This window comes from Arvicanthis niloticus, chromosome 5 (assembly GCF_011762505.2).
Source record: "Arvicanthis niloticus isolate mArvNil1 chromosome 5, mArvNil1.pat.X, whole genome shotgun sequence".
Taxonomy (NCBI): Eukaryota; Metazoa; Chordata; class Mammalia; order Rodentia; family Muridae; genus Arvicanthis; species Arvicanthis niloticus.
The window spans coordinates 40,927,493-40,952,664 of record NC_047662.1 but is presented as its reverse complement, the minus strand read 5'-3'; the positions used below and the strand labels follow the sequence as shown (position 1 = coordinate 40,952,664).

At 42.0% G+C, this 25,172-nt stretch overlaps 1 protein-coding gene and 1 long non-coding RNA gene across 5 annotated transcripts in view; both read right to left on the bottom strand.

Annotated features, from left to right (window-relative positions):
• C5H1orf185 (chromosome 5 C1orf185 homolog) overlaps positions 1-10,207 on the bottom strand; it is a 53,338-nt gene extending 43,131 nt beyond the window's left edge. Inside the window, exons 1-2 of the mRNA XM_076935185.1 lie at positions 10,190-10,207; positions 9,955-10,057 (exon numbers count right to left, since the gene is read on the bottom strand). Of these exons, the coding sequence (XP_076791300.1) occupies positions 9,955-10,057; positions 10,190-10,207 (121 nt within the window). The remainder of the gene's footprint in view (positions 1-9,954; positions 10,058-10,189) is intronic.
• Positions 10,208-12,689: 2,482 nt separating this feature from the next.
• LOC143442382 (uncharacterized) lies at positions 12,690-17,022 on the bottom strand. Of its 4 annotated transcripts, none has more exons than XR_013110518.1 (4): positions 16,579-16,956; positions 15,501-15,642; positions 14,390-14,601; positions 12,692-13,845 (listed from the first exon to the last, which is right to left on the bottom strand). It is a non-coding gene; the product is annotated as an uncharacterized LOC143442382 (long non-coding RNA). The 4 variants fall into 4 exon arrangements; XR_013110517.1 differs by having other exon boundaries at positions 12,697-13,147; positions 16,579-16,948; XR_013110516.1 differs by having other exon boundaries at positions 12,690-14,601; positions 15,501-16,189; positions 16,579-17,022.
• Positions 17,023-25,172: the final 8,150 nt, after the last annotated feature.

Genomic DNA, 25,172 nt, shown 5'->3' with positions numbered 1-25,172 from the left:
TACTATTTCCCGAATGGCATCCTTGTGAAACACTTTTCACGTACTCTTGAAGGCATGCCTATTTTTAAGGCTGTGGTCAAATGCTACCTTCTCCAGCAAGCCACCCGAGGTTTAGCAGTTGGCATTAATTCAGCTTCTTCTCTCCTGTTTTTACGGTTTATCTAAGGCACTATCAGCCTATCTCATGAGTACATCTCCTCACAAAGTCACATAAAACCAGAACTGGAACCTGAAAAGCACTGGCAGCAGGAGAGGCCGTCTGGTCACTTCCCCCTTAATTTCAGCTGGCCTCTGCCCAAGCGCTCCTAAACAAATACACAGTCTAAAAGCCACCACACAGCTTGCTCGGAGAATTCAGCTTCAAGGCAAATCCACTAAACCTCACACCCAATGTGAATGTTTATTTTACACTCCCTTTCCTTGAGGAAGTTGGGGAGCTTTCAGAACCATGCTGGTCCTTCCCACTAGATGGTAAACTTCTTCAGAGGTGTGTCTCTATGTCCTCCAGGGTCCTGACTGCAATCCTCTTTTTCTTTCTTTCTTTCTTTCTTTCTTTCTTTCTTTCTTTCTTTCTTTCTTTCTTTCTTTCTTTCTTTCTTTCTTTTTTTTTTCTGTGCTTGGGGAAGAAACAAAATTCCCTCAAGAATCAGGAGGAGGTTATTGGATATGTGCATGCTAAAGCAAAGTTAGCAAATGAAGGGTTTAGGATTTAATTCAGGATCAGAGAGAGATGCCATTTTAGCACTGAAAAAAATCTAAAATTTACACTACTGGGGCTGTAAGTCTGCACGAACAGGGAGCAAAAGACAGGAGGATATGTCTGAATGAAGCTGCTCAATGGGTGAGAGGGGGTGGGGGAGGGAGGAGGGAGGAGAGGAAGGAGAAAGAGAGGAGTGGGAGGAGAGGAGAGGGAGGAGAAAGAGATGTATTTTCAAATAAATGTAATGCCATTTTACAATATTTAATCTGATATAATAATCTGAATATGATATTAAGTGTAGATCAAATTTATACCTGTGTATTTTCTTTTCTTTTTGATTTTCTCTCTTTTGAAACTCATCGGCATAACTTGCCAGTTTCAACATTCCATAGCCAATTTCCGATTCTTTTGTGGCATTTTGGTTTTAGCCACTTCGATAGCTAGGTGGAACTCCGAAACTGTTCTGAAGAGTCCATCGCACGTGGTATTTCAGTCTCCTCCTCTCATAGCTCAGAGTAAAATGCATAAGACTTGTAGCTTTTCCTGAATAAATTCTGAAGGTGCTACTTTCTTTCCATTTATAAAATGAATCAATCAATCATTCTAATATGCTCACTTTATCACTAAGTCCCACTCTTTCCCGATTAACAATCAGGCCTACATTCTCAATAATTTGACTCTTTTGAGGTTTTTGTCAATATCTGTTCATTAGAGGTCAAGAGGCCTGAAGAACATTCAGTAATATTTTCATTTCCGGGTGAGCTTTTATAAAATATTTTTCTGAGACTGCAAAGTGTTTCTTCCAGTAAGCTACTCACAGGGTTCAGCGGCAGGGTACTGGCTGGGTGCTGGATGAGAAGTGTCCCCTCCAAAGCTGCATGTGTCGAAGGGGGTCTCCAGCTCTTGGTGCTACTGAGAGGATCGTTTCGTTTTTATCTTCATCAATGAGTTAATGCGTTGCTGATTTTGGACGAGTTCATAGCTGAATAGATGGGTCGCCAGCACACGCCTTAACAGGGTCCTCCACCAACCCCTGCCACCTTCCGATGATTCCTCTGCCTCTCTCCTCCTCCCCCCAAAGGTGAACAGCTTTCTTCTGTGGCTTTCTTCCCAATGCCCTGTCTCATGGTGCTCAGGCCCAGAAGCCACAGTGCTAAGCGAAGCAGAATACCAAAGTGTTGGGAGCCGACTCCTAGCAGAAAGCAGCTATCATCTTGGCAAACATCCTGAGCCATATACTGTCGCGCCCCCGCTAGATCAGCAAGGAAGACGCGACAAACTGAATCCTTCTCAACAGCCTTTATTGTAGAAGTGCTCTTTTAGATTTCTGGGAGAGACCTCGAATGCCCAGAACGGGCTGTTTATATACCCTCAGCCCTGGGCGGGGCAAAGCGCATGGAGGTGCATGATTGGTCCATTTGCAGTGCTTCATTAGCATACACCTCAGCATACCCCGCCCGGGAGGGGGTGATTGGTCAGATTCGTGGTACCCTAGTGGTACCTCATTTACATGCCCCGTTTGGGAGGGGCTGGAGCCAAATTCCAAAGTGCACTGCGCATGCGGGGCTGCTCCGTTTCAGTCAGCCGTCAGGTCGGCAGCTTACAATATACCCTGACAAGAGACTTGTTTTTCAGCAGCCTTCAACAGCTGAGCACACTCTGATAAATATCTTGTTTATCCCACATATCTTGTTTTGCTGTTTAGTGCCCCCAGCTGCAAGGTGCACGTGGTATCCACGCTTACAAGGCTACAAGGCACGTGGCAAAGTGTATAAATAACCCGGACTTCCCTTCAATAAATGAGACTTGAGACTTGATCAGAACCTCTGTCTTGTCTCCATTCTTCGAGTCTCTTCCCCTCCATCCCCACTCTCTCTCTTGCTAGACCCTGACCTGCGGACCGGAGCAGCAGCTCAGGTGGGGACACTTGGCCCCCAAACAGGAAGTGTGAACCTGTCAACACCAAAGTAAGTCTTTCTTTTTTTTTTAAGTAAATTTCTCAGGTATTTTGTTACAACACCAACAGCAAAAAATGACGAATCCACCTGTGAGAAGTTGGGCCTTGGGTGACAATGAATGATGATTTCCATCACAAACAATAAAGACTACAGCCCTCCATGACTTGTTTATATAAAACTTTAAAAAAATTAAATCTGTTTTTTCCTTTCAGCCTCTGCTCCCAGAAAGTCGACTCTGAGAGTAGTTATTTCTTATTAAATGTGTTGGCCACCAGCTTTGGCTCATTCCCTACACAGCTCATTATTGACTTAACCCATTCAAACTAGTCTATGTCTTCCACATGGTTAGTTAGCTGTCCTTCAGTCCCGGATCATTTCTTCTTTCATGTCTCCTCAGCATCCCTCTCAGTATCTCACTTAAATCTCTCCCTGGGTCCTTCCCATGCATCTTCTTTTATTCTCTCACAATTTCCCAGAATCCTCTCTCTTCCTGCCAGTGGCCCGCCTCCCATTTCCTGCCTCAGCTCATTGGCCACAGGCTTTTTTATTGTCAAGCAGGTGAAAAGCATCTTGACACAGAATCAGAACATAAAGAACAAAGCAGATCTTTTAAATCATCTTTTTTTTTTTACAATATTAAATCATTTTATTTTTTTGTTTTGTTTTTGTTCTTTGTTTTTTTTTTTTTTTTTGAGACAGGGTTTCTCTGTGTAGCCCTGGCTGTCCTGGAACTCACTCTGTGGACCAGGCTGGCCTTGAACTCAGAAATCCACCTGGCTCTGCCTCCCAAGTGCTGGGATTAAGGGCGTGCGGTGTGCGCCACTACCGCCCGGCACAATATTAAATCCTTAATCAACCATTGTGAGATAGCCCTCTTTGTTTCCTTATTTAACACATAAAATGGTTTTGAGTGAAGCAGTTAGGTATATCATAAACTTTTAATAGTTCCAGACTCTCCTGGATTTGACTTTAAAAATGTTAGCCGAGAACAAATCTATTTCTCATAGCTGGATTGAAAGAATTGTTTCTGACATTTTGAAAATAATTGGCTCAGTGGATAAAGACACTTGGCACCAAGCCCAGCGATCTGAGCTCAATTCTTGAAATCCACATGGTGGAAGGAAGGAACCCACTCCCACCGGCTGTCATCTGACTTCGCATGTGTTCTGTGGTATACTTGCACACTTATAAAGAGAAAAGAAATAGGTGTGATTTAAAAAAAAAAGCAGAGCTGGCTAAATTTAATACTGAGGTGTTTACTGATTCCCTTTTATTTTTAAGGACTTTTCTAAATGCATCCATAACCCAGGTGTCTGCTCAGATTGTCAGGATTATGAAAGAATACTTAATGGATATTCTTGCCACTTACCTTCTTTTACAAATTCATTATGTTTTTTTTTTTTTCTTTCTTTAATACAAGGTCTCTCTATGTAGCCCTGGCTTTCCTGGAAGTTACTCTGTGGTCCAGACGGGCCAGACTGGCCTTGAACTCTGGACCCTCCTGCGTCTTCCGCCCCAGTACAGGGGTTACAGCACACACCACACCACTACACTTGGTTTCAATTTGTAATCTGATATTGTTGTGTTCTTTCACATTGTATAATGCCTTTTTACTATTAAAGGAGAATTGAGTTTCTTTCTTGCTTCTTTTCTGTAAGTGTACATTTTGCTCATTCATTTGAGACAGGTCTTCCTATCCAGCACAGGCCTGCCTGTCAGCTTCCTGCCTCAGCCTCCTGAGAGATGGGATTACGGGAGTGTGTCACTCCATCTGGCTCTGTAAATAGAAGTTTTAATTTAATTGGTGTTTTCTTTTGTTTGCTTTACAATTTCTAAACTAGTCCTAGGGAAAGATTCCTAGGGAAAGAAATGACTCTTTACTTTGTCTCATAGTTTATGTTGAATTCCCATCTGTCCTAATAAAATCTTCTCCCAAATCTTTAATGAATTTAATCTTTGAAGGATGGTCTGCTTTGAATATGAAAACAGTAGCAAACATATAAGCAATTCAGTTCAACTCTGGTCACCAGTCTCTTACTTGTTATGAAAAGCAGTGTGAAACAGAACCAGAGCCAGAACATAAAGAACAAAGCAGATCTTTTAAATCACCTCTTTTTGCAATATTAAATCCTTAATTATTATGATACTTTTTTATTTGAATTCTTTTTGTTTTTTATTTCATTTTATGTGTATAGGTATTTTGCCTTCATGTAAATCTGTGCACCACATGTGTACCTGGTGCTTGGGGAGGCCAAAAGTGGTTGGATTCCCTAGAACTAGAGTTACAGACTGTTTTGAGCCATCATGTGGGTGCTGGGAATTGAACCTGGGTCTTACAGAAGAGCAGTCAGTGCTCCTAACCATTGAGCCACCTCTCTAGCTTCCCTCTCTTTAAAATGTATTTAGTGAAGTTTAAGTTTATTAAAATTTATTTTTATTTTACTATATATGTGGGTTCTCTGTTTGTGTATGTGTATCTGTACTACATGCTCACAGCGGCCAGAGGAAAGAGTCAGATACCCTGGAGCTGGAGTTCACACGTGGCTGTGAGCCTCCACGTGAACACTGAGAACTGAACTCTGGTCCTATGGAAGAACAGTGTACATTCTTAATTTCTGAGCCCTCTTTTAGGAAAAAAAATATTTTTATACAGTCTCACTATATAGTCCTGCTAGCCTGGAACTTGTAATGTAGACCAGGCTGGCCTCAAACTCAGAGATCCACCTGCCTCTGCCTCCTGGGTGCTGGGGTTACAGGTATACATCCTCATGCCCAGCTGTGAATATTTTCTTTTAATTCAAAGAAATGGTAAAAATATTGGAAAAAATATTCTAAACAATGTATAAGGAGATTAACTACATGTATAATGTGGCTGTCTTATGGAAGTCTGATCCAGTAGCTTAATTTAGGAAAGACTTCAAAATCACCTCCTCAAATGCAAGTTGTGGGAGTCTCTGCTAAAGAGTGTGAGAGTCAGTGGGACTTTGTGCAGGAGGCGATCAGCTTGGTGCCTAGTGCTCAGAAACTATCTTAGGTTTCTCTTCAGCCCCACTGCACCTCACAGCAAACTGAAATTGCTGAAAATTTAACTTCTGTCATCTGCTCTTTGTCTAAAATATTCTTTATTCTGATTCTTACTTCAGGTTTTACTGCTTAAATCTAACTATACTTTTTCTTTGATATTTTCAAAGTCTTGACCTTATTCTTTCCCCCTTAATTTGCTGTTACTCTCCAGCTTCATTCAACTCCAGATCTACCTATTCCCCGACTCCAGTCAGTATAAAACCTTACAGTCCACAAACATAATAGCCCTTCCTCAGAGCTCAATAATCCCTAAAAGTACATCAGTCATAGGATCTGAAAACGAAATCCTTGTGGGTCAAATTAGGCTGAGGACTTATTAAATTTGAGAACTAAACAAGATGCTTTAGCCTTGCTTGATGTTATACACATAGTGATTCTTAAGTTAGATGAAGTAACAGTGTACAAAGCATTTACCCCAAACACTGGCATGTGTTAGACTTAAGTAAAATAACTTAAATAACTCAGTTTTTTAAAAAATTATTTATTCACTTTACATCTCCCCAACCCTCCTTTCCTCCCAGTACTATCCTTAATTACCCTCTCCCCTTACCCTCAGAGAAGGGGAAACTCCTTTGGGTACTACCCCACCCAGGGAAATCCCCATCCCAGTAGGCTTAAGCATGCCCTCTCCATCTGAGATCCAACTAGGTAGTCTGGTTAGGGGAAGGGGACCCAATGCCAGGCAACAAAATCAGAAACAGCCTCTGCTCCAGTTGTTAGGGACCCACATGAAGACCAAGTGCACACCTGCTACAAATGTGTAGGGGTTTTAGATCCAGCCCCTGAATGCTCTTTGGCTGGTGGTTCAGTCTCTGTGTGCCCCCATGGGCCCAGGTAACTTATTTTTCTTAAGTAGCACAAATGATTACATTTTTCTTTTCTTTTTCTTTAATCTTTCTTTTTTTGTATTTTCCCCTTAAAACATTTATATAATACAAAATTAAGAGTAAAAAGTTCTCCCTACCCAAATTGCACACACAGGCACATATGCACACGCACTTCCTTCTCCACTGTTAGCAGTCTGCTCCGCATTCTTCCAAACTGATCCTTCATTATCAATCACCTTAGCTTAGGTACCATTTCTTCCGGAAGCATTCTCTGACTCTCACAGCCACCATTATCTTTCCCTTTCTATTTGCTTCTGCCAAACGTTGGGCGACCTCTATCACAGTATCACAATATGTTGGGTATAGTTTGAATGTGCCCTACCCCCAATCTCATGTGGTTGGTATGTCCTCCTTGTCCAGTGGTGCTGTTTTCAGAAGGTCGCAGACACTTTTGGGTCAGTGGCCTGGCAGAAATGGGTTGGAATTCAGATCCCCAGAACTTACATAAACTTAACACTCAACAATCAGAAACAGAGGATCCCTGGGACAAGCCAGCAACTGTCTTAGGGTTTTTATTGCTGTGAAGAGACACAATGACCTTAGAATCCTTATAAAGAAAAACATTTAATTAGGGCTGACTTACAGTTTCAGAGGTTTAGTCTATTATGGTCATGGCGGGGAAACATGGTGACATGTAGGCAGACATGATACTGGAGAAGGAGCTGAGAGTTCTACATCTTGATCAGCAGGCAGCAGAAGGAGACTCTGTGCCACACTGGATGTAGCTTGAGCATAGGAGATCTTAAAGCCCACAGTGACACACTTCCTCCAATAAGACCACACCCACTGCAGCAAGGCCACACCCACTGCAACAAGGCCACACCTCCTAATTGCCACTACTCCCTATGGGCCAAGCATTCAAACACAGGAGCCTATGGGGGCCATACCTATTTAAACCACCACACTAGGTAAGCCAGCTTTGCGGTCAGGAAAAGATCTTGCATCAGTAAAGTGCAGAGCAACCAAAGAAGAAACCCACTGTCAACTTCAGACTGCCACACACATGCTTACACAGCCACACATACAAAGGAAGGGGAGAAGAGAGGAGGGAAGATGTGAGGAGGGAGGGAGGGAGGGAGGTAAAGAGACAGAGAGAGAGAGAGAGAGAGAGAGAGAGAGAGAGAGAGAGAGAGAGAAGAGAGAGAGAGAGAAAGAGAGAGAGAGAGAGAGAGAGAGAGAGAGAGAGAGAGAGAGAGAGAGAGAGAGAGAAGCAGTTCTTTCTTCCAGGAACTTCAAGTGAGAGGCAAGCCACTGACCTTAAACTCCCCTCCCCAACCAGTGGACTTCACAGACTAAGGAAAGCGAGAGTGCCAAAGGGTGCCTTCGACCTGTCAAAGGAGAGTCCAAGCAGTGGCCAGTCTCCATCAGAGAAAGGAGAACAGAGACTTTTAAACTCCAGAGAGTTGGAAGCTTGCTAGGGTGGCAGAAATGGAGAGAGGGGGCCAGGCTGGGGTGGGGCAGGGGTGCTGGGAAGGTGACCAACACAATCAAAAGGGCCTTAGACTTGAGCACTTTGGTGACTTGGCAGGGCCTTGGAGACTGGCTGAAAAGCACCCAGATTTCCTGCCTTGTAACGTAAGCTGGCCGAAGTGGGGAAGATGAGTTCCAGGAGGAAATGCCACAGCTAGCAAGAGGCTAAAGCCAGTCCTTGTGAGCCAGAAACCTGGGGTTCAGACCAGAAACTCTTGTTTCTGGGGAATGATTGACCCTTGTCACTTGGCTGATGTAGACAGGAGGAGCCCCAAACTCCTTCTCTTAGTTAATTTTGATACTTCACTGGGCTCAGGATCAGTACAGATGACTATACTGGCTTGGTTGGTTTTGTGTGTCAACATGACACAAGCTAGTCATCAGAGAGAAAGGAGCCTCCTTTGAGGAAATGCCTCCATGACATCCAGCTGTTAGGCATTTTGTCAATTAGTGGTCAGTGGGTGAGGGCCCAGCGCACTGTGGTAGTACCATCCCTGGATTGGTGGTCCTGGCTTCTAGGATTGGTGGTCCTGGCTTCTATAAGAAAGCAGGCTGTGTAAGCCATAATGTAGCATCCCTTCATGGATTCTACATCAGCTCCTGCCTCTAGGTTCCTGCCCTGTTTGAGTTCCTGTCCTGACTTCCTTTAATAGTGAACAGCAAAATGGAAGTGTAAGCCAAATGAATCCTTTTATCCCCAACTTGCTTTTTGGTCATGGTGATTTTATGGCAGCAATAGAAATTCTAAGACAATAACCTTCCTTGGCAGTTCATCAGACCCAGTGAATTGTCCAGTCTTTCCAAGTCCCTAGCCTGGGTCCTGGAGCACAAGGCATATTTTAGTCACTTACTATTCACACTCAGTGTATTTTAGCTCTAATTTAGAAGCATGAAATTAGTTTTTGTGTGCATCAAAATACTGAGGAAAATTAAGGGTTAAACAGTTGTTGGCTTTGGGTCTTATCAACTTTGACGTTAATTTCAGTATTTTTTTTTTTTTAACCAACATGTAAGAATGAGCATCCATGTACCAAATCTTGAGAAGTTAAATGATGCTTTTTTGCCCTCAAGGACCTCTCAAATTAGGTAAAAAAAAAAAAAAAAAAAAAAAAAAAAAAAAAAAAATCTCAATCTGAGTATATCAGTGCTTCTTTCTCTCTCTCTCTCTCTCTCTCTCTCTCTCTCACACACACACACACACACACACACACACACACCATGAACATTTACTAGACATGAATCCTGTCTTAGGTGTTAGGCTGGGAGCTCAGTTTTGAATCAAGGACAGGACAAGGTAGGCAACGATTATCTTTTAAAGTACAGATCGGATGCTGTTAAATGCTTCCGCCTAGGTTCAGGATGGGCACACATGTGAGGAACAGAGTTCTGAGCTGTATGTTTAGAAGGAATTGGCAGGCTTAGAGGAGGCAGAGTGTGAATTAGGCCCTCAGGAAATGGCTTCGTTCTCTTGTGGAATTCTGGCTCGACTTTTGGACTTTCTAGCAGACCTGAGTTGAGAGACTTTACATTTTTTTATCTTTTATTTTGCTATTGCTGTCCAATTTACTTTGTCATCCACCTACCAACTCAACCCTTGGCTTGTTTTCTTGGAAATAGCCTCAGCCAAAGTATAGCACTTACAAAAGATAATTGTTCTATATTAGGGGGGGGAACCCCCACCTCATTTCTATGGTATTTGTAAAGAAAGAATTTTCATTTTTAAGATTTTGTTTTAGCCAAGTCGACAAAGCACAGTTCCTGTGGCCCCACTGCTAGAAAAAACAAACAAACAAACAATAACCTCAGTATGTAGAAACAGATGTTTAAAGAGCAATTCACTAAAATGAGATCCCACCTGTAATAGGAAGCAGAAAGTGGCTGCAGGAGGCATGCTGGGAGCTGGCAGTCCACACTGTTGCCTTCGGTTCCCTCAGGAATGTGCAGCTTCGGGTGAGATCCTGCTAATAAAAATGTGCTTCTGGTTTTGTTGTCTAGTGATGTGGATTATCAGCACTTTTGAAACACAGAGGGCAACGGTCATGGGAAAGATCTACTCCTCAAGTAGGTGCCGTAGCCACGGATAGCGTTACCTTAGACAGAAAGTACATGACTGCCTTGTATTAGGACAGTCTCTAATTAATTCTGCTTGAGGCGATTTACTGCACATGTTATAGGAATCCTGTAAAGGGAGATATTCTCTTTTATAACTGAGGAAGTTGAGCCTGAGCAACAAATAGCTTGCAGAGTCATAACTAGGTTGGCATCCTAAGTCAGTGTGTTCTTTTTACTGTTTAACAGCCTTTCCGAGAATGGAAACACATGGTGGTTAAGTAACATTCACTATCAAGTGGAATATCTGGGATACAAATCCAGGTCTGATTCTGTGGGCCTAGGCCTATGTCCCTTTTCTTTATTTTTCACCTTTGCCTCCAAGTCCACTTAGCCCCAGACACTATGCAGTAGAACAGAGTGAGTTTTACATTGTAATTACCAAGACTAAGCTGGCATCAGTAGCCTTGCTGTTAGGGAAAAAAAAAAACATACAAACTGATGAAAATACACGAACATTTTGAAATGAATATGGAAAATACATGAACTTTGTTACTTCTTAAATCATATCCTTTTATTCATTAGCCCACCCCCAAAAATATCAATTTCTTACTTTTGTGAACAAAAGTTCCCATTATGAAGCCATTTTTTTCTCACTAGAAATGGAAGTAACAAGATAAATAACAACCTGTAATATATGTTGCACCTTGGTTGGTAAGTGCTGAATAGAAAGTAAATGGTGGACAGGGGCAGATAAGACGGTGGGAGTCTTTGCAGTTTAAAATAGAGAAAGATTTACATGGAGAGGTGGGAGAGGGAGCCCAGCAGATGTGAGAAGTACAGTTCACTAGATGAGACCTCAAGAGCAGAAGCTTGGAGGTCACTGTGGCTGGAAACTTGGGAGAGAGGCTAGTAAGATAAGGTCAGAGTGACAATAAGAGTGTTCCCATCTTAAAGAACCTTGTGTATCTTCATAAAGGTTTTGACTTTTGCCTTCATTACTGGGGCATCTTCAGGCAAGACTGCTGTTGGTCAGTAAAGGGCACAGAGATAAACTACTCTGGAGACAGTTTCGTGAATCAGCATCTGCTTTATTGCACAGGAGCAACCAATTCTGTAGTGGAAGCCTGGCGACTGTGAGTGTGTGGATAGTGAGCATTCATACCACCAGGTGTCTATTCAGAAGAAGCGCATTAAAGGAGAGTGCAGAGTCCACAGGCCAGCTACCAGCTACTCATGCTACTTCAGAATTCGGGGTTCTGACTTTTGTGGCATGGTTTGCCATGCTTCTTATTTAAAAGCACAGTTTGCCAAGCAGGCTGGCTGCCAGGCCATGCCTGCATTTTCTCCTGCAGACTTCCCCTGTGAGTGAAGTGGAAATCATTGAAGGATATCAAGGGGATGAATGACTTGATCCACATGCATTATTCTAGGGGTCACTTGGGCTACTGTTTTCAGGATATTGAAAAACAGCATGGGAAGAAGCATGGATACCATTAGGAGGTTCCTGCAGTAAGCTGGGTGAAGCTACAACAGGAGACTGGAGGGAGACTGGGTTCACTCTACGAATTGCCATATATTGATCCCTGTCTTGTTACCTAGCTGCTTCTCTTCCTCCAAAGGTCAGTGTTCCTCTCAGTATCACTGACTTCATCTATTTCTGTCTTTTCAAATTACAACTCTGCTTCCATTGTGTCTTTGGGCACAGGATGATGACAGCTTTGCTGCAACTAAACCCAGAACCATCTCCTGTGGTTTCCTTACTCTTACAGCTTATAAGTATTCCTTCATAATAAGCCCCATTGACTTACCATCTTTCAAATGTACCATCTGTTTCCTATTGAGACACTGACTAATAAAATAAAAATTTCAGTTCAAGATGCTATGCTTTAAGTACACCTATTAAGTCAACCTTTCTAACTCAGTCAACCCATATATAAATACTTGATATTATTGCATTTTAAAAATATGATTTAGCAGTTACTGACAAAGTACATTAAAGTTTCCTGTTATCATTGGTAACATCTGCTGTATTTTAAGAATCAGGATTCTCAGTAGGAAAGAAAGGAGCTAGAGAGACAACATGGAAGACAGAGGGGCCCTTATAAAAGCCCAGAAAAATGAACCCTGACTTAGAATGGTTTGATTTAATGACTTTTTTACTACAATGCCTCAGAACTACACTAATCAAGAACCGTGTTGATCTTTTCCAGGCTGGTGATTGGAGTTATTCCATCCTCACTTACTGGGTATCTGCATGAAGCGCAGCTTTCTGTCAGCTCTGTGTGTTGCTAAGCTACGGGGTTTGCTGGACCGAATTAAGCATATATTGCCAATTTCCAGTGGTTTTAACAGCCTCTAACCTCAATGTAAGTTGGGCATATGTGGTACTCAATTTGAACTCGGGGTACTAGTATGAACTTTTGAGATACCACATGTATATGTATATGTCTTCGGTCTGCCCTCCAAAAAAAAAAAAAAAAAAAATAAGCATATTACCTTCAGTCAGATACTCCGACTTCGGTCTTTTTTTATTAATTATTTTATTTATTTATATCCCAAATGTTACCTCCCTCACAGTTCCCTCTCCCAGAGTTTTTCACCCCCATTCTCCCTCCCCTTTTGCCTCTGAGAGGGTGCTCCCCTCCACCCAGCATCCCCCTTCCATGGGGCATCAAGTCTCTACAGGATTAGGCACATCATTTCCCATTGAGGCCAGACAAGGCAATCCTCTGCTACGTATGTACTGGGGGCCTTGGATCAGCCCATGTACGCTCTTTGGTTGGTGGCTTAGTCTCTAGGAGCTCCCAGGGGTCCAGGTTAGTTGATATTGCTGTTCTTCCTTTGGGGTTGCCATCTCTTTCAGCTCCTCTAATCTTTCCCCTAACTCTTCCATAGGGGTCCCTAACCTGAGTCCAATGGTTGGTTGTGAGTATCTTCATCTGTCTCACTCAGCTGTTGGTAGAGCCTCTCAGAGGACAGCTATGCCAGGCTCCTGTCTGTAAGCACAACATGGCATCAGCAATAGTGTCAGGATTTGGTGCCCACCTATGGGATGGATCCCAAGTTGGGCTGGTCACTGGACCACCTTTTATTCAAACTCTGCTCCATTTTTTTTCCATGAATTTCCTTTAGACAGAAACAATTCTGGGTCAAAACTTTTGGAGGTGGGTTAGTGTCCCCATCCCTCCACTTGGGGGCCCTGTCTAACAACTGGAGGTGATCTCTTCAGGTTCCATCTCCCCACTGTTGGGCATTTTGGCTAAGGTAATCTCCATTGAGTCTTGGGAGCCTCTCACATCCCAGGTCTCCGGGACTTTCTAGACGTTCCTCTCTAATCCCCACCCCTCATCCCTCTCCACCGCAGCTGCCTATTTTCATTCATTCTCCTGGCCCTCTGGGCTTCTCTCCTGTCTCCCCCTATATATGATCCTACTCCCCCTTTCCCCTTTCCTTCCCCTCCAGGTTCTTCCCTCCCTTTGCCTCCTATGATTACTTTGTTCTTCCTTCTGAGTGGAATTGAACATCCTCACTTGAGCCTTCCTTCTTATTTAACTTCTTAGGGTCTGTAGGCTGTATCATAAGTGTTCTGTACTTTTGGACTAATACTCACTTATCAGTGAGTACATACCATGCACATTCTTTTGGGTCTGGGTTACCTCACCCAGGATGATATTTTATAGTTCCATCCATTTGCCTGAAAAAAAAATCATGATGTCCTCGTTTTTTAGTAGCTGAATAGTACTCCATTGTGTAAATGAACCACATTTTATGTATCCATTCTTTGGCTGAGGAACATCTGGGTTGTTTTCAGCTTCTGACTTTTAAAAATAAGGTTGCTATAAATGTAAAGAAGTATGTGTCTTTGTGATATGGTGGAGCATCTTTTGGGTATATGCCTAGGAGTGGCATAGCTGGGTCTTCAGGTAGAACTATTTCTAATTTTTTGAGGAAGCTCCAGATTGATACTCTGAGGTAGTGTCTGTCTTTGTTGCTGAGATGTGTGTCTTGTATGCAGCAGAGTGGTGGATCCTGTTGATATATACAATCTGATTGCCTGTATCTTTTTACTGGGGAATTGAGTTAATTGATGTTGATAAATATTAAAGACCAATGATTGTTAGTTCCTGTTATTTTTGTTGTTGAGGTGGTATTATGTGTGTGTGTGTGTGTGTGTGATTCTCTTCTTTTGGGTTTGTTGTGAGATGATTAATTTCTTGTGTTTGCTTGGGTACAGTTACCTTCCTTGTTGTTGGAGTTTTCCTTCTAGTATCCTCCGTAGGACTGGATTAGTAGACATATATTGTTTAAATTTGGCTTTGTCATGGAATATCTTGATTTCTCCATCTATGGTGATTGAGAGTTTTGCTGGGTATAGTAGTCTGGGCTGACATCTGTGGTCTCTTAGGGTCTGCATGACATCTGTCCAGAATCTTCAGGATTTTTAGATTCTCTGTTGAAAAACCACGTGAAATTCTGATAGGTTTGCCTTTATATGTTACTTGGCCTTTTTCCCTTACTATGGTCTTGAACTCACATTTGCTTCCAAAAGAAACCAGGGCTTCTGGGACATCCTAGAGTCTGTTTAGCAAGGAAGCTAGCAGTGAGTTCTAGGGTTAAAGGATCATAGACCTGAATGGAAAGTGACACGGCTCTCAGTCTCTCAGACCTGATGACCTAAGCTTCAGTGCGGTTTACAATCACAAAAATCTCAAACTATCAAAATCCATGAATTGGCAATGATAAAACATTGCTCATGCCGGGCAGTGGTGGCGCATGCCTTTAATCCCAGCACTTGGGAGGCAGAGGCAGGCGGAGTTCGAGGCCAGCCTGGTCTACAGAGTGACTTCCAGGACAGCCAGGACTACACAGAGAAACCCTGTCTCAAAAAACAAACAAACAAACAAACAAACAAACAAAAACATTGCTCATGTTTGGTAATAGGAGATGTTTGCATTGCTTTGGAAAACCAAGAATTTATAATGTCTTTCCTACATACACTGCACTAATGGATAACCAAATAATAGATAAGGAGAAGTGTCACTTTGCTGAGACATCTCAACAAGAAAAAAGTAATATTAAAATTAGACTATCAGGCTGGCACCACTGAAGTGGGTGAAGTGGAAATTTAAGGGTTCTTTGGAAAGTTGGTTGGGTGGTGTTTTGCTGGGGCAAACATGTGAAGGAAGATTTAGCTGTAGTGGACACAGGTGGAAACCAGAGCAGACTTGTGAAGGAATGTTTCACTGAAGCAGTCACAGGAGAGAGGATGTTCTGCTAAAGCAAGCACATAAAAGGACATGTGATGAATGATTCTTTGCTAATGACATGCATGTGTTTGGTTCATCTTACCTTGTGTAGTTGAATTGCATTTGTTGGGACTCCATAGAGAGAAACAAACCAAAAAACATCTGGTGGTATTCTGCGGTTTCTTGCGACTTCCTCAGACCCGGGCTGATTGGAAGAGTGATGTCAGCTGAGACAGATGCACTTGCTGAGGCAAGACCGAGAGGACATATGATGTTGGGAGGGTGTATAAAAAGGACTTCTTGGACAGTGACAGAGACAGAGCTAAGCTTGCTTATAGAGCTAGCTGTTCAACGCCTGTTGGTCTTGCTTATTTGCTGATCTTTGCTTCACTGAGAGGCACAGCCAAGAACTTCTCCTGGCATTCTTCCTGGTCCCTCCTGCTGACTTGTGCAAGGCTGAGGGCTGGCTATCCCTGCTAGGTAGTGCCACCGCTGCTGATTCATGTTTGCTATCCCGACTCTACTGAACCGAACTAGATTGCTGGTGTATCCATGAAGTGCTTTCAAGCTGATTGAGCTACTGTTGTTAACTTGTGAACTGAATTGCTGATTTCAAGACAACTCTTGTGGGAGGTGGACTAAAAAGGAGGTTAAAGTGTTTAAGAACCATCATTAAAAATAGGTTTTGAAAAAAAATTAAAGTGACATTTAGGAATACTGGCTGCTCTTCCAGAAGATCCAAATGAGAGCTCACTGCCTTCTGTAACTCCAGTTCCAGGGAATCTGATGCCCCTAATAAAATCAAATTATAATGTCATCATGGAAGTCCCAATGAATTGTAACTATTCAGCACCACTAATTAACAGCACACCCAGATGTGATGAGTCACTGGTTGCTCTGACAGAGGAGGGGTTCAATTCCCAGCATCCACATGGGGACTCGCAACTGTCTGCAACTCCAGTTCCAGAGTTTCTGACACCCTTACACAGACATGCAGGCAGGCAAAACACCAATGAACATAAAGTAAAAGTAAATTATATATTTAAAAATAAATAATTATTATTTTCATTACTGCATCCACAAAAGAAGTCAGAGAACAACTTTTGGGAGCCAGTTTTTAGTACAGGTGATTTTAATGCCAATTTGTCACAAAGTATAATTGCCTGAGCTGGGAGCCTCACCTGAGGAAATGTGCTGACCTCCTTGATGGATGTGCAAAGACCCATCCTGAGCAGCATCTTCCAGTCAAGGACAAAAGGTGCAGCACCTTTGCTCCCTGGATTTCCCTCTTCCCTGCTGCTGCAGATTCCTTCCCTGATGGCAGAACCAGCTTTCCCAAACTCTCATCATAGTGGACTAGCATCAGCAGCAATCCAGGCACCACTTGGCCTTTTGGCACCAGGTTGGAACTGCTGAGGCACCAGGCTTGTGGAAAAAGCAGCTGCTGGTTATCTGGCTGCCACCCATCCCATGGAGGGCAGCCCCTGTGGGACTACTTCAATTGCAGAGGCACGGGCCTCAGGGACCATGTACCTCCTGGGTTCTCAGCTGGGGGTAAGAGGAGAGAATTCTGTTACTATTTTAAAAGAGCCAGAAGAGGACAACTCCAGATCCTAATAGTTGGAGTTGCCTGGAGGAGTTGGTTTGAAGCTGAATATGAGGCCAATTTTTTTTAACTCATAGACTTTGAAACATTAAGCATCTGAGTGGGGATGCCAAAGAGCCAGTTAAATAAATAGGTCAGAGGTTGAAGGGGAGATCTGGCTGAGATAATAAGAAAAGAGAAGTGGTGAAGTCATGGAATCCTCAGGTTCTTTATCCATTAGTGTGTTTTTATATAGTGTTTACATCTCTTTTTTTGACCCAAAAGAAAAGTTATTCATGGGGGTGTGCAGAGAAAAGGACTACAGGCTGAGAGGCAAGCAGCAATCTGGGGCTATATGAGTCCTGTGACCTCATGCAAGTGACTGCTTTGCTGGGGACCTGCCCTAGACTTGAATCAACATTTTCAAAACTAACCCCTGACCTAGTATCCTGGAACACCCAAGACTTGGAGAAACAGTGTTTAAAAAGAGTTGGGTCAGAGGGAAACCAGGGACCAGGCTGAACCTTCTGCAGAGATCGTCCACAGCACACAGTTGGAATTTACAGGGAACACGGTGACCTTAGACAACCCAACTCCGGGTCTTCAACCTTTGAGAAACCAGAGTGGGAGATGTAGTGGCCCAGGAAGCAGAGGGAGAACTTTTCATTCATATAAATGGCTATATATTGAGATGGTTCAACTTTCAACAGATTTGGATGTGTGAACAGTGAGAGTCTGCCTTCTATTTCAGTTCCCGTCTCATACAGCCGGGCTTAGCGATTTCAGAGTATGACCACTGTTTTCTGTCATTTTAATGGTGATAACTTAACAGTTCCCAGTTAATGGAGATCAAGTCATCTACAAATTTTCCCAATACAAACTCTGAATAACATGTCATTTCTAAAATATGTAAATTACATGTATAGGTGGAAATTTAGTTAACATAAAATAACACATAAAAATATGTGTATTTGTAATTTTGATAGATTTTACCAAGCTGCCATTGTAGGAGTGTATATTATGTGCTCACACCAGCACTGTAAGGGAATGGACATCTTCACTACCCTGGTAACATAATCAACTTTTTCCTCTTTTGGTTTGGAGAAAATTCTCACCTCAGTATGGTTCTATTATTTTTCTCACTTTAGAAAGGTTTATTTGTGTGTATGTGTCCTTTACCTGCATGTAAATGTGTTCCTTGGATCCCCTGGAACTGGAGTTATAGACAGTTGTGAGCTGCTATGTGGTGCTGAGATTAAACCCTGGTCCTTTGGAAGTGGGCAGTGCTCTTAACTGCTAAGTCTTCTCTCCAACTCTTAGGAAGATTGTTTTTTAATGTATTTGAAATATTTCTATATCCTTCCTGTGGACTATCTGCTGCTTGAAGAATTTTGTTGTTGTTGTTCTGTTTTGAGACAAGGTTTCTCTGTCTATCCCTGGCTGTCCTGGAACTTGTTCTATAGATCAGGCTGGCTCTGAACTCATAGAGATCCACTTGCCTCTGCCTCCTGAGTTCTGGGATTAAAGGTGTGTACCACCATACCTGGCACTTTTGAAGAGAAAAAAAGAGTTTCAAGACATTTTTTATAAATGTCATAGACAATAAAATATTTCTATTATTCAAATTTAGTGTTTTAAAAATTCTTTCAAAAAATTTTAGGAAAAATTCAAGGACAAAGGTTACAGTTATATAAAATCTTAGTTCAGTGGCAATGCCCCTGGGGACCAGCTTAGCAAGGCCACCATGAGAAGTTACAGAAATGGGTCTTTTAACTGGATAAATCTTTCTTAAGTGTTACCCAACCTCAGGTATTTCACTATAATAACATAAAATTGACCAATATTATGTTCATAGGCAGTGAGCAATTAACGGTTTTTAAAGAATATTTCTCAAAAGTTTTTTTTTAATCTTTTAATTTTTTTTACCATGTAACAATTCTCTTTGCTAATGTTAAAGCATATAAAAATAACAACTGCATGTATGCACGTGCACACACGTGCGCGCACGCGCGCGCGTGCGCGCGCACACACACACACACACACACACACACATTTATCTGTAAACACATGTCCACTCTACACACTAAAATGCTTCAGATTATAATATTCATTTGATGTTTTCATCACCAATGGACCAGTCTGAGATTGTATATAAACAGTTAATACAGAAAATAAGAAGGAAACAAACCACGCTGGAGCTGGTTGAATAGTAATACTTTTCTTGCTGGAGCTCTTTGAAGGAGAAAAAGGAAGATTACTTGCCAACATTATGTTAAATTAAATGTCATTTTATGGCTTTACTTTTTAAAATAAATACCTTTCATTTAATAGTGTCTCCCTACAAATATTTGTATATCCCGGCTATTTGATGAAACATCCACAAGATGGTGCCATGGTTAACATGTTAGCATGGGGATTTGAGAGTTACAAGGGGGGACACTGACACGTCATTGTATGGAAGACATCGTCATACTTTCCTGACTCAACTGTATGCCTACCATTAGTGGTTGCCACTTTCAGATGATTGCATTTCAGACCCGTGGTTTTTGTTCTTTTTAAACAAATTTCTTCATTTGGGCCTATTAAGTAATGTTATAATATTCAACTTACTAACAGAGACAGGAATTAGACATTTTCTACTTTACAAGTTGATGGATATATTTTTAATGATCTCTTGCTTAACCTTTATGTGAGGATTAAAAATAATATCCAACTGGATTCCTCTAACTAGTGTAAGTTAAACTTTGATATAGACAAGGCTTTTGCTGTGAACAGAATTGAGTGCTTCCAAATTCATAATTGAAGCTCTAAGTTTCTGTATGAAGATCTGTAGAGTGGGGTTTAGAGATGACTAGAGTTAGGTGAGATCATAAGGGTGAGACTCTTGCCTTGGGCTTGCTGCATTTATAAGGAGACATACAAAAGATCTTAACTCTCTTTCTATCTCTACCAGGTGAGGACATAACCAGAAGACAGCCATCTGTAAGCCTGACTATGCTGGTATCCTGATCTCAGATTCTTATGGGCATAACTATGGAAAAACACATGCCTGCTTTTTTGGTCACATAGTCTATGATATTTTTTAATGGAAACTGAAACACACCTCTTCTCTCTCTTCTCCCTCTTCTTTTTCCTCCTCTTCTTCCTCTTCCTCCTCCTATTATTCCTCTCCCTATCTCCCCGTTTCTATATGATGGGGATACCCAAAGGCTCATGGCTTCTACAAAATAACGTATCTGCTGAGCTACATATCCCACTCACTAAAATTTCAGAAAGAGATTTTTAGAAGACCTGTTTAACAGTTTGTTTTCTATTGATGTGAAAAAGCACGGATATAAAGCAGCCTGGGAAGGAAAGGGTTTCTTTGGCTTACATGTCTTGATCACAGTCTATCATTAAGGGATGTCAAGGCAGGAACTCAAGCAGAGGCAGAGGTAGGAACCATAGGCAGATGCTGCTTACTGGCTTGCTCAGCTTTCTTTTCCTTTAAAATATTTTTATGAGTTAATTTTATATGTGTGACTGTTTTGCTGGCCTGTAATTATATGTATCACATGCATGGCTTATTCCTGCAGAAGTCAGAAAAGAGTGTCAGGTCCCTTGGAACTGGAGTTATGAGTGGTTGGTCGTAAGCTACCATGTAGGTACTGGGAATTAAACTTAGGTTCTCTGCAAGAACAGTAAGTGCACTTAAACTCTGAGACACCTCTCCAGCCCTTTAGTTTGCCCAGGGGTGGCATCACCCACAGTGGGCTAGGCCTTTCCACATTAATCATTAATCACGAGAATGTCCCATAAGCCAGTCTGATGGAAGTAATTCTTCAGCTGAGGTTCCTTCTTCCTTGGTGACCTTGGTTCATGTCAAATTGAAAAACACTAACCAGCATAACAAGTATTATAGAGTAGATAAAAAGTTGTACAGTTAATAGTGTTTAACTGTTACTTATATAACTAATGATAATTATTAGGCATACTGAGACTGTTGCCAATGTAGGTCAACATGGCTGTTGTAAGGATGGTGATATTAGTGAAGCAACTAAAGTATTTATTTATTTATTAGATTTATTTTATGTGTGTGAATGTTATGCATGCATGTATGTCTGTAACAGGTATATTCAGTGCCCACAGAGGTCAGGAGAGGGTATCAGGCCTCCTGGAATTTGAGTTACAAAAGGTTATTGGCCGGTATATGGGTACTGGAAACTGAACCTGGGTCCTCTGCAAGAGCAATCAGGCTCTTAAGAGATCCATTTCTTCAACTCCTGATATAATCATTTTAAAAGCATTTACTTGAGGGAAAATTTGAAGGGGATTCTGCTGGATATGCAGGGCTCATTTTCAAAACAAGCCAGCGGTGTGCAGGGTGGGGGAAAATAAATGGAAATTCAGGAAGGTACCGGAAATTAAAGAACTGGGCAAAGGGAAATGAACTCTCTATGAAGACGAAGTGTGGAAATGCCTCCGAATTTCATACAAACACTTGAAAGTCATTGTTTTAGAAAGTTATCATCTGGGCATGATAAAGGTGGCACATGCCTTTAATCCCAGCATTTGGGAGGAAGAGGCAGTCGGATCTCTGAGTGTGAGGCCAGCCTGGTCTACAGAGTGAGTTCCAGAACAGCCAGGGATATCCTGAGAAACCCTGTCTCAAAAAACCAAGTGAAGAGAAAAAAGAAAAATTATCACTTAGCCATAGTCTCTGCATATCCCCATTAGGGTGTGGTTATTATTAGTTAGTTCTCCTTGAAATCTGAAAGCATTCTTTGATTCCCTAGTTTTCACTCATGTGACACGTCCACCATAAGATTTTTGAAGATCCTTGTGTGCACTAGGTTTTTTGAGAGGTTTCTTCCTTCCTTCCTTCCTTCCTTCCTTCCTTCCTTCCTCTCTCTCTCTCTCTCTCTCTCTCTCTCTCTCTCTCTCTCTCTTTCTTTTTTTGAGACAGGGTTTCTCTGTGTAGCCCTGGCTGTCCTGGAACTCACTCTGTAGACCAGGCTAGCCTCGAACTCAGAAATCCACCTGGCTCTGCCTCCCAAGTGCTGGGATTAAAGGCATGCGCCACCACTGCCCGGCCTGAGTATTTTTATTCTTGATTATGTGTGTACATGTGTGTCTGCGGATGGGCATGCGTGAGTGTGGATGCATACAGAGTCCAGAGGAGGATCTAGAGCTGGAGTTATAAGCAGTTGTGAGCTATACAACACGAGTGCTGGAAATTGAACTCCAGTCCTTTGCAAGAGTTATACATATTCTTAACTGCTGAGCCATCTCTCCAGCTGATGTGAAATTGCTATCATTATATTTCCCTAGAACTTACTTTGTAGAACAGGCTGCCCTTGAACTCATAGAGAACTGGTTCCTTCTGCCTCCTAAGTGCTAGGATTAAAGGAATATTTTTACTTCATTCTTGAGTTACTAGGAAAAAAAATCTAGCTATTTCTGTGTTCTCAGATTTTAACTAGTAGCTTGTTTGCAAAATAATCGATTACTTAAGAATCACCTTTCATAATTTTTTTTATCGATTTATTTATTTACTTTACACCTCAATCTCAGCCCCCATCCCCTCCTCTCCTCCCAGTCCCACCCTTCCAATTCCCACCCCCTGTTACTCCCTCCCCTTCTCCTCAGAGAAGGTACCAAGCCCTACTTGGGTACCATCTGCCCTGGGACATCTAGTCCCAAGGAGGACTAAGCACATTTTCTTCCTCTGAAGTCCAACCAGGTAGTTTGGCTAGAGGAAGGGGATCCAATGGCAGGCAACAGAGTCAGAGACAGACTCCACTCTAATTCTTAGGGGACTCACATGAAGACCAAGCTTCACATCTGCTACAAATGTGTAAGAGGCCTAGGTCCAGCCCCTGCATGCTCTTTGGTTGGTGGTTCAGTCTCTGTGAGCCCCTACGGGCCCAGGTTAGTTGATTCTGTAGTGTTAACTTCTTATGGTGTCCTTTACCACTCTGGCTCACTCAGTTCTATCCCCCACTCTTCCTTAAAACTCCCTGAGCTCCACCTGATGTTTGGCCATGGGTGTCTGCATCTGTTTTCACCAGCTGCTGGATGAAGCCTCTCAGGAAACAGTTATGCTAGGCTGCTGTCTGCAAGCATCGTGGAGTATCATTAATAGTGTCAGGGGTGGGCTATCTCTCTCATGGGATGGGGCTCAAGTTGGGGCAGTCATTAGTTATATTGACAAGACAACCTTTCAGAAATCTTGGTTCCTTTTAGAAGTAGTCTGAACTTTAACCTCCTTTAATTGCTGTTTCTTTTTTCTTTCATGAGTTATCCCTCCTTAATTATTATCAAGCCATTTGTTTATTTAGTGTAGATACAATTTGAAAACACTAAGGGTTTAATAATGTTAAACGTTAAAATCTGAAATAGTTCTGAAATTTAAAAGACCAGTATAGTCTTATACACTCTTTACTCAGATTCACTAAATGTAAATGTCTTCCTATTTTTAATTTATCTTTCCTGTTTCATTTCCATTTTCCCTATGTGGTATGTTCTCTCTCTCTCTCTCTCTCTCTCTCTCGCTCTCTCTCTCTCTCTTCCTCTCTCTCTCTCTTCCTCTCTCTCTCTCTCTTTCTCTCTCTCTCTCTCTCTGTGCACATGTTTAGTAGGGAAGGTTTATGAATATAGACATATATTTGAACACATGTGCATAAGATGTTCCGAGTCATTTGAAGAATGAAACTCGCAGACAGAATATCTGTCTGCGATATTAAATAATTAAATAGTTTTGTGTGTAATCCAAAAAAAGAGAACATCATCTTAATAGACAATTACCAAGTTTAGAACGGTCAGTACTGATGTGTTGTATTGTCAGTTATTACCTGTTGTCTCAGAAATGTTTTATGGTGCTTGCTTTGCTTTGGATATGGTGTGTGTTTGTTCCCAGGAGACTCTGGTGCCGGAAGTTTGTTCCCTGGTGTGGCAGTATTGAGGAATGGTAGAACTCTTAAGAGGTGGAGTCTAGTGGAAGATTATTAGGTCTTTGGGAATCCCTAGAAAAGGATTTATTTACTTTCCATGAGACTCAGTCGGTTCTACAAAATTGAGTTATGCAAGAAGAAATCATACCTGGAAATAGAGAGGAGAGAGTGACTTCTACAACCTCCTCTGAGGGCATGCCTCTCTCTGATTCACCCAACCTTATTAGAGGCTCTACAGCCATCACCACTGACTTACAGGCAGGACATAGCAGCTCTTGAACATATAGCAACTATGATTATTTGCACGAAATTGTCACAAGCTCAGCCCAACAGCACTCTGTCATAGAAGGAAGGGGGACTCATGGGTTCTGACACCTTCCAGATGAGCTGTTGACAGTTAGTGATTGATGGAGAGAGAGGCATTTTCTTCAGTGGTCATTGGTAAGGTGCCCGTGTGCCTATAAATAACCCTAATTAAAGTCATTGGACCTCTCTCTTTCAGTGTTAAAGTAGAAAGAAGGGGCCTCATGGGAATGGGAGGAGAATAAGAGAGGTCATTGTGGGTGGGGGTGGTGAATATGGTCAAGATATCATATGTACATGTATAAAACTGTCTAATAAACTCAGATATCATGAGTTAATTAATATCTTAATATTTTCAAAAGGTTCCACAACCATCCCAATATCACTACTGCAGTGACAGATGGGCACTTAGAGGTCATCCCACACTTTGGAAGAATCTGGGAGCAACTCATGGTTCTTACCTGGGATTTCTTATGGAGTAGTGTTGAGACACCGGTTACCTGTAGATTTGACTAGATCATGATCATTTTTTAAAGTGCTCGTCTGAATGGCCAGCTGGTCTGAGCCCGTTTCTGGTCCCTCTGTACATATAAGCCTTTATCTGGGGTTACCTGAGTATTTTCACAGCATGCTTGTTGTTTCTCTTGAAACAAAAGTCCAAAGCCAGCTATACCTTTTAATTCCCTAACCTGGGAAGTCACACAAATGCTACGTTCAGCATGTTCCACTGGTTACAATGACTAGTCTTACTCATAGTGAGAGGAGACTGCAAAAACAGACAAACAAACAAACAAAGAAAAAAACCCATGAACATTAGGACATCATTGGGTACCATCAGCATTGAGGAAACGCTACCTTATTTTCTCTCATCAACTCTCAGAAGTAAATTTATGTATTTACTCTTCCTATGTGTGAGGAGTGGAAGAAGCCTTGACTGAGGGAAACCCTGAGTGAA